We start from the raw sequence: 14606 nt of genomic DNA on the forward strand, positions 1-14606 counted from the left end.
GATTTGGTGTTTGATCTTGGTTCCAAAATCCCTGATATTTTATGTCTTCGGTTTCATTTGTATGTTTATTTTCTGAAGATTCTCTTAGTATTTTAAAGGTAGTCATCCTACCGCATGTCCTTGTTATTGAGTTAATATCACAAACCATAAAAACATCTTTTAAATTTAAGACACAAGTATAAAAGAGAACCCTTTAGTGTTAATGGGGGCATATTTTGTGTTGCCTATTTATTGCTAAATATAATACTAAAACTTCTTCTCTTTTTCCCTCCTAACATTTGAATTTAAAAATATATGGAATAGAGTGATCTCAAACATCTGTGTTGAATTATATCTTTTATTCCTGTTTAGCTTAGAGAAAAAAAAAAAATCACTGAGATAGGCAGAACAATTAAAATAAACAGACAAAAAAAAACCCTCAAAACATGTCCATCAGTATAAAGAGTAGTGGAAATAACACAGGCTTTGGAGTCAGCAGAACTATGTATAAAAGTTGGCTCTGTTAATTATTAACTATAAATGTGAGCAGCTATCAAAGTTTTACTTTTCTCATCTTTAAAGTGGGATTATTTTTAGGATTAAATTATATTACATTTAATCAGTTATATCTCTTCAAACCATGAGTAACAGAAATTTTTACAGGCTATATATCACGAAGTCCAGTGTTGTTTAATTCACCAGTTCATTAACACTAATAGAGATACATATTTTTTTTTTTTTGCTATTTCGATATGACAGCTTTCTCTTTGTTGTAAGATGACCACAGCAGTTCTTAGAAGTCACATCCAGATAGGAAAATGTCCAGAGAAAGAAGAGGGACCATCTCTCCAGTATTTCTCTTTGAGCATGAATAACTTTCCCATAAATCTTCCCCCAATACACTTCCTAAATCTCATTGGCTAGAACAGGGTGTCAGGTTCTCTTTAAACCAATCACTGCCAAAGGAAATGATTGGGTAATAATCAGAATTTACCTCTAAACTGAGAGCTACATCACCTTTCTGCTGTTTGGATGCTGAACAAATCCATGTTTCTTTTAACAAGGATGTTAATAATGAGTATTGGGGAGCCAACCAACTTTATCTGCTACATGTGATTCTCAAAGTTTGATCCCTTGGACCAGTAGCATTATATCACTTGGGAACTTGTTAGAATTCAAATTCTTCTGCTCCATATCAGACTTTTTTATCAGGAGCTCTGTGGGTAGGGCTCAGCCCTCTGTGTTTTAATGGGCTCTCCAGGTGATTCTGATTCAGGGCCAAGTTCAAAAACCTCTGTGTCACGATAAAGTTTACTGAGGAAAGAATATATTAATACCATTTGCTCAGAGCTACAGCTTTGCACAACTGCAGAGAGTACAATGTGAATAAAGTGCAAAGAAGAAAGTGCCCCCTACTAGGAAGTTTGACTGCAAGTCTAGACATGTCACCATCACGCTTTACTGATTTCAACATAGGTAAAACACGAGCAAGATTATTGGTACTTAGTAAGTAATCAATAAATGTTGGTCCGCTATTATTCTGGAACCGTATTATGCATGAGGTATTGTGGTGGTCACTTTCAGGTAGCTTATCATGTTTGGAATCCAGATCTGAGACTTTCTGCACCAAGAATACAAGTTACTTACATTTTCACAGGAAAATATCAATTTACCCTGTCAGCAGTTAGTATCTAAAACAAATGGAAGTTCTTTTTTCTGATAACCCTGAATGCCCATCCTTCAAGAATTAATTCACTCTTGACATCAATTTCAAATAATGTATGATTCACTCCTGTCAGAGCCATGCTGAGATTATTCATTCATTTATCCATTAAATTTCTGCCTAGAATCAAAATTTTCCAAGTCCTATTTTTGTATCATATCATATCAGAAATCCAAAAAGGTGCAAACCAAAAATTCTAGGACTTTAACTTTTTGAAGAAGCAGATGATAATGTTGTATAAAATAAATATTCTTTTGAAGAATGCCTTTACATCTTTTATAACACTATTTGTGAAGACTCTTTTTGTTATGTTTTTTAATAATGAGAAATATAAATACATAAGTGGTACATTCACTCCCCTTAGCATATAGTGTTGAAGAGGAAAATCTTTTTAAGTCATTCCCAGTGAAAACTTTAAAGTGCCAAGCCCCATTTTAGTAAATAATATGAACCATGTAGTACATTGCTTCACTTTTGCCTGGAATGCAACAGATCAGTTTTATAATTAATTGCTGTACCTTAACTCTAGAAGTTTTTATGTAATTACACTTGTCTTCCCTAACTTCCGTTATGTGGCTGTTGGTTATTTTGGCCTTGTTTTAAGTTTTAAAAGCTTACTGTACCCTTGCCTCTTTTTTGAGCTTCTTTGAATTTTTTTCTCTTTTGGAAATAGGAAAGTTATAAAGATTAATCTCTCCTTCCATCCACTCACAAATTCTTACCCCCATGATTCTATACACCTATCTTTTCTTCCAACAACCCATACTTTACTTTACTACCCATTCATCTGTCCATACATCTGCTATCCTCCTGTCCATTCATTTATCTTTTTCTAATGTCTTTCTGCTTGTAACCAAATGTAGCTAGAAAAAGTGAGCACAGTGCATGTGTGATTATGAATAGACCTATGGATCCAGAGAGTCTATGCTAGAAATAGACCAGTTTCTTCATTTTACAGAACTTTAGCTCCCTGAAAAAAAAAATTGACTAACCTTCCACAATCCTAGCTTACATTGATGCAGAGGTTTCTGGATTTCTGTAACTGTTTAAAAAAATTTTAGCAGAGTTATAAATCTTGATTTACTTCAGTAAACTTGTTTATAATAGTGTTTGTAACCAATGTACATAAATCCAGCATTACAAAAAAAGAGCTTAAGGGATAAATATTTAGGAAATAAGTAATTTCAGTTGCCTTAAATAGAAGCTTCCCTGCTGCATTTAAAATATGACTTTTCTTCATTTGATCAAGAAATATTAGTAAAAGGAGTAATTCAATACAACAGGCTCTCTCACTCAAGAAGTCTCTCACAATCAATTTTTATTCGACTTTCTAGAAAAACATCTGTTGAATGAATCATACGTGCATATATATTTAAATCATATTAATCTGGGCTCCCTGAAATTTTTTATATATTGATTATAATAGCAAGAAGGTTCAAGATAAACGAATATCAGATACAAGAAAAATGAATTTGTTCTTTAAAAATCTTAATATTGTACACTTGTACATAGGAAGCCCTTACAAACCTTGTGATATTGAATGACTAAAGGGAAAGTAAAATCACTACTGTCAATGAGATTGAGTCTCTACTCTTTCACTGTAATATTATAACTCACTAAAAATAATGACAATTCTGTCAAAGTAAAAATAACAAGTTGGCACTGAAATTTCAGAACATTTTTAACATATATTTCAACTAGTATAATTTCAGCAGATGTGAAATTCCATAGCCCTCATGGGATTCACACAGTAAGCAAAGATACCTGTAGTTTCTCAAAGCACAAACAAAACATACATTTTCTTGTTTAGGTAGTCATCTATATTTATACAAAGGTGAATATATATTGACCAAAAAAGCTAAGAATGGTATCAGTAAATAGAACCTGACACAATTTTGCAGCGGCCCAGGACATTTCTAGGTGCCAAAGAGGGTTTTTTTCCAAAGGTTTATAACTTGTATTTGTGAAGTATACATAGAAAAACTACACAGCTGATACTCACTCTTCCAGAATCTAAACCAGTGTCCTACAGAGGACAGGTGCTCAACAAATACTTGATTGCAATATTTGGAACAGTGCTAACAGAATATTTTGCAAGGATAGAACTGAGCTATATCTATACTGTCTAAAATGATAGCCATATGTGGTGAGCTAGAGTGACTGAGGAAGTGCATTTTTAATTGTCTTTAATTTGTATCAATTTAATGTAAATTTAGTTAAATAGCAGGCTATTTCTAGCAGCTAGCGGATTGGGCAGCACGACTTTAGAAAGTAGTCAAGTGTAAGCAACCTGATGATACGTACCTCGATGATACACACCTCAAAACAAATTCATTTGTTCATTTGTTGCTACTCACATTTGGTTTTAGGTTTCCTTCCCCTGCCCATATGCTTGTTGTCAATTTTATATTTTTAAAATTGTATAATGTTAACACGCTTACAAGAGTTAAAAATACAGAAAATATACTCAGCTGCTGATCTATCTTCTCATATTTCTTCTACCCAATTCTTAGCATCCCTTGTAAATAACAAGTTTCCTTATTCCTTTATCTTTCATGTGAGTCTTTTTTTAATATTTGTGAAAATAAGCTGATTAAGGATGTGCTTTTTTATTTCCTCTTCACTCTTACACAAAAGGTAATATATTGCTACGTATGCAATCATAAGTTCGTACTGACACCTCCAGTGCAATCCCATCCCATAGGGTTCTTTGTCTTATCACATTCCATTGTAGTACCTCTCTTATTCCATAGTGAGAACCCTGGCTCTCAAAAATATCTACACGTTTACTCCTTGTTTCCACGTACAACACACAGAAATACCCGCAGGTATTTCTGACTGGTATTCCGACTCCACTATTTCCTCAGCCCCATATCTTGCTCCTTTGACTCACTTTTTGTTTTGAGAATTATTGACAAGTATCTCCCTAATGAAGAGTTCATGGAGATTAAATATTCTGTGTACGTGCATACCTGAAAAAATCTTTATCCCACTGTTCACTTAATTAACTGGCTGAGTATTGGATCTCATTTCTGAAATAATTTCTACTTAATACTTGAATGCGTTGCTTCATATTTTTCCTTTTTGTATCCGGTGTTGCTCATGAAAAGCCTAATACCAAGCTGATTTAAATACTTTATAGATGACCCTTTCTCTCTTGAAGATTTAGTTCTTCTCTTTACCCTCAGTGTTCTCTAATGTTTGAGAATATGTCTCAGCGTGGTTATCCTTGCATCCAGCAGTAGAATGTAGTGGTAATGGGTACAGGCTGTGAGTCTGAATACCTGGTGCTGAATTCTGACTCTGATACCTACCCCTTTCCTGAGGAAACTAAGGTGGCTTGACAGAGTTTCTGAGCTCTCTGTCAGGATTTTGGAAGTGGCTGAGTACAGCAAAACACATGCAGTTAGAGACATAGGATCTTTAGCAAATGTATGTCTTTAGTGTCAGCAAGTCCAAGGGACAAGATTGCCTAACACAGTTAGAAGCATGGGTGGGCTGGTGATCAGGGAAAGTTTCACAAAGAACTGATATCTATGAAGATAAATATGAATTGTGGGTAGAAAGTTACCAGGTAGACAGGGTTAGGAAAAGGGCTGTTCTCAGGCATATAATCATAGACAGCTGGACACAGACAGTTGGAGTCTGGGGAGCTGAGATCAACTCTTTTTCTTCTCACCCAAGAAATCCCCAGCAACATGTGAAGGACAACCTCAACACCACAAAGATATGTCAAATAAAGATATGTTTCTCCTACTGGAAGCCTTCCCAATCTGTTTGTACACCTCAGCATCTTTAAAGATATTTCCCCCCTAGACATTTCTATTGACTTAAAAAATTAAAACCGTCAGTTAATTTACCAGCAAAATGGGTTTATTCAGGAACAGCAAAGAACTGCAACTCAGGACATGGAATCTGTGGCAAACTATAGGCAGATCTGGAAAACAAAGGAGAGGAACATTCTTTTATGGAGAAGGAAGAGTGGGCGGGGCTGTTACAAACAAAATGTCCATTGGAAGAAACTGGGAGTTTGAAGTGTAGGGCTTTTCACTGGCAGAGTTGAGACAGTCTCTCATTGGTTGGGCTGTTGCCAGTCAAGGAGAAGTTCTTCCTTCATCCTGCTGGGTAGCAAAATAGGAACTTTCTTCCTTTCAGAGATGCAAAGGTATGTCTCTTCCTGTTGGGTCTGCAATTGATAACAAGAGGTAGGGTGTGAGAGCTGCCCCTTCTGTCTTCCCAAATCCATTTAAAATGAGGTTTCTGTTTATTAATGTTTACATTTACCTCTTCCTATGGCCCATGTTCCTATGGTCATCAGTGTGTGATCCCCTGCACATTGATCTGTATTTAGCTAGAGATACAGATCATGGAGTTCCTTTACTTCTTTATTTTTCTTTCACTCTTTTCCTGTGTGTGCTTTTCTTTTATTTTTTTAAATTAATTTATTTATTTGTTTTCGTTGTGTTGGGTCTTCATTGCTGTGCATGGGCTTTCTCTAGTTGCAACGAGCTGGGGCTACTCTTCGTTGTGGTGCGCGGGCTTCTCATTGCGGTGTCTTCTCTTTGTTGCAGAGAACGGGCTCTAGGCTTGCGGGCTTCAGCAGTCGTGGCTCGCAGGTTCTAGAGCGCAGGCTCAGCAGTTGTGGTGCCCGGGCCCAGTTGCTCCGCAGCATGTGAGATCTTCCCGGACCAGGGCCCAAACCCATGACCCTTGCATTGGCAGGTGGATTCTTAACTGCTGTGCCACCAAGGAAGTCCTGTGCTTTTCTTGATAGTAGAAACTGAAGAGGTTAAAGAATGAGCTTAAGCAATAGATAAGATGGTAGGTGATTCTAAAGGAGGAAAATTTAAACTGTTAAAACTCAAGAACAACAAGAGAGTAGATAAACAATGAAAGTAATCCGGAGGCTTACCCAGTAGAACACACACACACACACACACACACACACACACACACACACACCCCTGATCAATATATTAAAAAGGAAGAGGGAAATATACCCTCCAGAAAGGCTATAATGTAAAAGCTGGAATATGCCAAGTGTTAGTGAGGATGTACACCAGCTAGAACTCTCAGGCACTGTTGATACGAGTAAAATGTGTTCCAACCACTTTGGAAACTGTCAGTGTCTATTAACATGGTACAAAAGTATATTCTGTGATTCAGAAATTCCACTGATAGGTATAGTCCCTGAAAATATGTATGTAAATTCCCTGAAAATATGTGCATATATTCCTAGCACCAAAAAGTGCACAATATTTCATAGCATCACTATGTATAGTAGTCCCAAACTGGAAATTATCCAAATGCCCATTAACTATAGAATGGATAAATAAATTGTGGTATAATTATACACTGGAATACTATACAGTGATAAGAATGAGAAATCTAAACCTACATTCAGCAATATGAGTCAAATCACATAAGTTTAATGTTGAGTGAAACTTGATAGAAAAGAATATATACTAAAACTAGAACTACCATACAACCCAGCAATCCCACTACTGGGCATATACCCTGAGAAAACCATAATTCAAAAAGAGTCATGTACCACAGTGTTCATTGCAGCTCTATTTACAACAACCAGGACATGGAAGCAACCTAAGTGTCCATCAACAGATGAATCGGTAAAGAAGATGTGGCACATATACACAATGGAATATTACTCAGCCATAAAAAGAAACAAAATTGAGTTATTTGTAGTGAGGTGGATGGACCTAGAGTCTGTCATACTGAGTGAAGTAAGTCAGAAACAGAAAAACAAATACCGTATGCTAACACATATATATGGAATCTAAGGGGAAAAAATGGTAATGAAGAACCTAGGGGCAGGACAGGAATAAAGACACAGACCTACCAGAGAATGGCCTTGAGAATATGGGGAGGGGAAAGGGTAAGCTGTGACAAAGTGAGAGAGTGGCATGGACATATATACACTACCAAACGTAAAATAGATAGCTAGTGGGAAGCAGCCACATAGCACAGGGAGATCAGCTCGGTGCTTTGTGACCACCTAGAGGGGTGGGAGGGAGGGAGACACAAGAGGGAAGAGATATGGGAACATATGTATAACTGATTCACTTTGTTATACAGCAGAAACTAACACACCATTGTAAAGCAATTATACTCCAATAAAGATGTTAAAAACAAAAAAAGAATATATACAGTATGATTCCATTTGAATGAACTGAAACAGGCAAAACTAATGTATTCTCTTAGACCTTTCCAGTCTCTTAGTGTGGTATATATCCATTGTAAAACAAATTACTTCAAAATTTAGTAGCTTAAAACAGCAAACATTTATTATCTTTCACATTTTCTGAGACTCAGGAATCCAGGAGCGGCTTAGCTGTGTGATTCTGCCTCAGTCTCATGACATTGCAGTCAAGATGTCATCTGAAGCTGCAGTTATTTTGAAGGCTTGAGTGAAACTAGAGGATCCACCTCTAAGCTCATGGCTGCTGGTCCAAGGCCTCATATCCTTGCTGGCTGTTAGCTAGCAGCCTCAGTTCCTTGCCATGTGGACATCTCAATTACGCTGTTCACAGCATAACATCTGAAGTTCTTCAGAGCAAGCAGTACATGAGAGAGAATGACCAAGATGGAATTCTTGAAGTCTTTTTTAAATAGCCTAAGAAGCAACATCCCATCATTTATAGTACGTTCTGTTTGGCACACAGGTCTGGCACAATGTGGGGAAGGGGTGTACTAAGACGTGAATACCTGGAGGCTGGGGTCATCAGAGGCCATGTTGAGTGCTGGCTCTTACACCTGGTAAAAATTTAAATTGATGAATTTTGAGAGGTTTGATAGTATAGGAAATTGCATTGATAGTTTAAATATGTGAGAATTCATACTAAGAAATACAAAAACAGCTAACAAAAATTTTTTTTTCAGAAGCAACTTGTTAATAACTCCATTAAAATAGTGTGTTACATAATGAGCAGAGGTCATCATAGACCGTTACTTGGTCCAGGTCCAACTTTAAATACTTAAATAGTTACATTCATTTAACCAATTATTGTGGTGTTAACAAATTTGAAAATGTTAGGAGGAAAATTGTGAAAGAGCTAAATTTTATATTAAGTAGTCATGACTAATTTCTAAAACATTTAAATAAATTAATATTATTTATTAATATTAATGTATTATTGAGAAACATCAAGATTAAGCTTTAGGGAAAATCGCTAAGTCCCTAAGGCACTGGAGATACCCAAAGCTGGACACTCAGGCTAATTAAATGATCCAGAATTTCATATATAGAAAAAACATCTCTGCCAAAGGGGGAAGAAAGTATCAGTATAGTATCATGAAGCCATGACAACAAAGTCTTCTCTCTCTGTTATTTCTTAGGGTTTTTTTTTTTGAGCTATTCCAGATGTTTGAAAGGTAGGGGTGGAGCAGAACAGTGAGGCCAGTATGACTCTTGTTAACTGTGTGATGTGTCATAAAGCACTCACTCCGATCCTTGATTCTCTCATTTGAAAAAAGGAAAAATTCTCACCAGTTATTGACTTTTATGATATGTAATCTGTGAGGGACCAAACACAGTACTGATACATACTCTTGGCTTCCTTAAAAAAAAAAGGTATGAATCTTGATAATCAATGTTTGTTCAATCAATCTAAAAAATGAAGAGTATGTGGCATTTATAGAAGTCATGCATATGCTTAATTGCACTTTCTGCTGTAAGTTCTTCCCACTTAGCATCATGTAAAGAAATGGTGACTTAGCATTATGTGAATTTTCAAAGCCAAATACCTCTATCATTGGTAATTTTCAAAGATAATAGTATGATTAGAAATATTTTAATCTGCATTTTATTAATGATAGAAACATAATTCAGTGACATCATTCGAGATGATTACCTATAATGAGTCTGGATTTTTTTCTGACCTACTTAATCCAATAATTATGTACCCTTACCTACTTTCAAAAGCACTTAATAAACCTAGCAAGAAATGAGAAGGGATAAAATATTCCTGAGTTAGTACCAGAGCGAGACTCAAGGCCTGGGAGAGGTTGGCTCTATTGCCAGAAAATTAACATTAATTTAGAAATTAATTGACATTAACATTAATGTTAATTAACATTAATTTCAGTGCCCCAGGAGCACTGAAATTAAGAAGCCCAAAGTATTTTACTTATCAAAAGGAGGCAGTGGGGCTTCGCTGGTGGCGCGGTGGTTGAGAGTCCGCCTGCCGACGCAGGGGACACGGGTTCGTGCCCCGGTCCGGGAGGATCCCACATGCCGCGGAGCGGCTGGGCCCGTGAGCCATGGCCGCTGAGCCTGCGCGTCCGGAGCCTGTGCTCCGCAACGGGAGAGGCCACAGCAGTGAGAGGCCCGCGTACCGCAAAAAAAAAAGGAGGCAGTGCAGCTTTGGGGCTCGGAGAGCAAGCTCTGGAGTCTCAGTTACCAGCCTGCCACTTATTAGCTGTTTGACCTCAGTTTCCTCATCAGTGAAATCAGGATAATGATAGTTCTGCCTCACAGGGCTGCTGTGGGGATTAAATGAGACAATGCATACAAAATGCTTAGCACAGTGCCCAGATGAGCAAGCACTTAATGGATATTATTATTCTGCATATTCTGAATAAGGTTGGTAGAGAAAGTACAGACTTCTAACGAGTTCAGGACTGGCTTAGAATTTGGCAGTATAAAATACACAAGATACTTTGAAGTTGACAAGGTATTGACCCCAAGGCCACTTGTGTTTAATAAATCTGCACTCCAGAGTTCAGAACAGTTGATCCTACCTGGGATGTCAGATGATTAGAGTGAATTTGTTTAAGGTGTCCCCCTCTCTGATCAATGATTGTATAACATGATGGATGGTATACTGTGTGTAAACCTTGTTTTCTTGAAATGTAGGTAGATTATGGATTTGAGATAGCTTTGTCAATTTGTTTTTCCTTCTAAATTACCACTAACTGGCTACTTAATTATACTCACTTTGTATTTTCTTGAAAGCATTAAAAAATTTCACGCCCACTCTAATCCAAGCAACCATATGTCCATAGTATGAATAAAACACACCCACAGCTGATGTTTAAGCTAATGAAATGAGAAATGTATTACATGTCGGCTTTGAATAGTTCATTTATGCTGTTAGAGTGAAAAAAGTAGTAGTTTCCATCTGTACTTCAGAAATTAAACATTGGCTTCTCAAAGATTTTATTTTAATTGGAACTAATATTAGTTTATTAGTAAGAGGCCCCTAAGGGAGTTAAATTGAAATCATGTTGCAATAATGAAAAGGCTATGATGTATTTTCCTTAAAATACACCAAATCTTTCTCACATTATCTCACATGGCAGTGAAAACTAGACCTTTACATGATTTGATGCTTGTCTCTTTTTTTGGCCAAGATTTACATAGGAAGATGATAGGAGCAGTTTCAAATTGTAGAGGCAGTTAGTAACAAACTGAAGATGTAGATAGAGTTAAATTATTACTGTATGGAACACTTTGGTGTTTGGTGAATGAGAAAAACCTTTTTTTAGTGGGGAAGACTATGAAAAGAGTTTTGTCAGTGGTAGACCACCAGAAGGTTTTTTTTTTTTTGCAGTATGCGGGCCTCTCACTGCTGTGGCCTCTCCCGTTGCGTAGCACAGGCTCCGGAAGCACAGGCTCAGTGGCCATGGCTCACGGGCCCAGCCGCTCCGCGGCACGTGGGATCTTCCCAGACCAGGGCACGAACCCGCGTGCCCTGCATCGGCAGGCGGACTCTCAACCACTGAGCCACCAGGGAAGCCCCACCAGAAGTTTTGAAACCACATCTCTTTGTATTTATCTACGTCTTTAGGGTTAATAGAGGATGTCAAAGTGATCAGGAGACTCTCTGCCGTGTTCTTTGGAGTAGAAGTTTTGTTGGGGGGTTTGCTGTTCACCCCAAGAACCTGAAGGAAATGTGAAATAACTGGACACTGTTCTGTAAGAGTTTCCTCCTTTCTCAACACTATAAAAAGTAAAGATTAACTCATTAAATATGTCGAATATTCTTATAAGCCCACATAAGTATATTTTTGGAGATTCCCTAGTATGAACAAAACCTAAATTACATTGAAATGCAAGCTTAACATGTTAAATTTGTACCTACATTTTTGTGGGGTTTTTATATTTATTCATTCATTAACTCATTCGATTACTTAATTCAATTACGTATCTACTATGTGCCAGGCTAGACACTTGGGATACAAACAGGAAAAAGTTTCAAGGAACTAGTGAACATTTTTGAACAGTGTAGGGATGTGACTCACTAATAAAACAACTTATTGAGAATCTGTTTTGTGACAGACACTGTTGTACTCACTGCTAAGAGTTGGCTTTGTCAATAAGATTATACTTACGATGAGTGTGAAGGATGAGAAGATCTTAGGCAGGAGGACTATAGTGAGGGCTCAAGCAGGAGATAATGATGGCTAGAGGCAGTGGGGCTGCACTGGCAATGGATTGAAAATGTACTTGTATGGTAGAGGAGATTTCACTTAGAGGACATTTGGATATAGAGGTTAAAAAAGAGTAGGAGGTAAAAGAAAACACCTGAGTTTTTATCCTTGATGACTGGGCGTCAAGATAGAAAATATTACAAGAAAATTCGGCTTTCCAGGTAGAAAAGAATGTGTTTAGGTTTAGATAGGATGGATTTGAGGTGTTACGAAAGATTTAGGTAGAATTTTGCAGTGGACCATTTTGGATTTATAGCTCTGGCATTCAGGGAAAAGGTTAGATTAGAGATACACTTTGGGAGTCACACCTAAATTAGTGGGAATTGTGGTTCAGGAGTGTTTCTCCTACGCAAAGGGGTGTGAGTTAGCTTTCTCCTTGCCTTTGTTATTCTGTTCACTGAAAGTGAGACAATGATTTCATGAAATCTCACTACTGAATAATATTATCCGGTAGAAGTTTTGGTATGATAGAAACATTCCATCTTGCCAGTCTCAAAACAGAATTCAATAGCCATAGGTGTATACTGAGCACTTGAAATGTGGTAAATGTGATTGAGGAACTCAATTTCAAATTAAATTAAATTTTAATGAATTTAATGTGTCCTAGTCATATGTGGCCCTATGTGGCCAGGTGCCCCTTTTTATTGGATGGTACACCTGGAGAATGGACAGAGGAGAAAAGCACAGTGGATAATCCTGGTGGGTATAGTAGCTAAGAATTAGGGTATAGGTGATACATTTTAGTAGGTGGAGGAAAGATGAGACTAGATAAAATATGGGTACCTATGTATATTGCCAACATTTCCCCATATCAAGAACATGGCAGGTAAGATTGCAAGACATGGTGTGCCATACATGCAGATAGAGATTTGGATGGAGGAAAAAATAATATTTATTAATATTTTTGTGTTAGATAAAGTACTATATCTTCCAGGTTTGGAATCATTGCTCTAAAAATCAATTGCTTTTATCCTGCATATTCACATGGGGAAGAAACTTATTCAATATGATATGGTATAGTAGTTAAAAGTCATATTAGCAGAATGACTCTGTGAAAGATTCTTGATTTCTCTGTGTCTTTGTCATTCAACTAAGTATGAACCCCAGGTTAATACTGGGGTTGTTTTAAGATTTAAATCACAGCAAACACTTAGAAAACTGCCTTGAATCTACTGAAGAGTTAATGAATGTTGTTATCATTAACCTTAAAAGTAAAGTCAGAAAAATGTTTTTAATTGAGACTATTTTGAAATCTTAATAAAAGAAAAGGGCATTCTATGAATTGGCCTTACTGATTGATATATCCCTAAACTCATTCAATGTTGTGTTATTTTACATAGAAACATTTTGCATATAAGATCACCAGTTTCTTCGCATTAATATTTTTGATGAGGAGGAAATATTTTATCAATAGAAAGTTTACAGTAGTTTTATTATTTCTATGAGATAGAATTAGTGTCTTTAGTTAATTTTCTTCTATTTAGCAACTCAAATGTTTCTTTTCTTTAAATATTTTTATGTTTACAATTTCAACTATTATTCACACCAATTCTTTTTTGTCATTTCTTTGAGCTTACACTGGATCGGATGAAAAATAATTATATGTTTCCAACCTTGGTCAAAACAAAAATGCTATAAAGGAGAAAGATAATCTTTTAAAACATTTCCATAACGATGCCTTTCTTGTCTTTGGTTACCTTTGTATTTCAGAGATTCAAGATTATCCTGCCAGAATGTTTTGTCTCCCTACATTTAAAAAATAATTGAAATATTATTAATCAAGTATTTGTTTAAAAATATGATTCCTCATTTCCCGGAAACTCCAGAAATCTGAAAATACAAATAGGACAATTTTCTCTTTCTTATTCATTTTAACAGTAATTCCGGAATTTGTAACACAAGTGAATGTTGCCTTGGAAGCCTTAAGTAAAAACTCTTTGGATGTGTTTGATGATGATCAGTTTGTGGACATCTCAAAAAAGATCTATGATACAATTCATGATATTAGATGTTCAGTCATGATGATTCGGGTAAGTTTGCTTTACCTTCTATTGAATTATTGTAAGACTTTTCACCATCTGGTATGCCTGGAATGATTGCAAGAAATGTTTTATTTCTATGCCGTAACGTCAACGCTGAAATCCATTAGAACTTTAGAAATTCATATGTATCCCCAAAATCAGATCTACTGTCAAAAACAACGCTTTTACTTATGTATATGGTTGTAACTTATGCAAATGAGCACTTTTAACTGCCACATGTGCAGAAATGATAGAAATCATTGTGTGCAGGATTTGCTGAAGTGTCACATAGCATATCAAAAGCCAAAGAACAATACATAAAGTAATTTACTTTCTTTTCTTGAGCAGAAAGGAGAGGATCTTTCTCATCAGTACTGAAATTTATAGAAAAATGTGTCTAAAACAAGGTATTTCTATGGCTGAACCCTCTCATA

At 36.4% G+C, this 14606-nt stretch overlaps 1 protein-coding gene across 1 annotated transcript in view; it reads left to right on the forward strand.

Moving 5' to 3' along the window:
* LOC101322709 (catenin alpha-3) overlaps positions 1-14606 on the forward strand; it is a 489966-nt gene that overhangs the window by 157012 nt on the left and 318348 nt on the right. Inside the window, exon 3 of the mRNA XM_033841933.2 lies at positions 14030-14181. Within this exon, the coding sequence (XP_033697824.2) occupies positions 14030-14181 (152 nt within the window). The remainder of the gene's footprint in view (positions 1-14029; positions 14182-14606) is intronic.

This window comes from Tursiops truncatus, chromosome 16, assembly GCF_011762595.2.
Source record: "Tursiops truncatus isolate mTurTru1 chromosome 16, mTurTru1.mat.Y, whole genome shotgun sequence".
Taxonomy (NCBI): Eukaryota; Metazoa; Chordata; class Mammalia; order Artiodactyla; family Delphinidae; genus Tursiops; species Tursiops truncatus.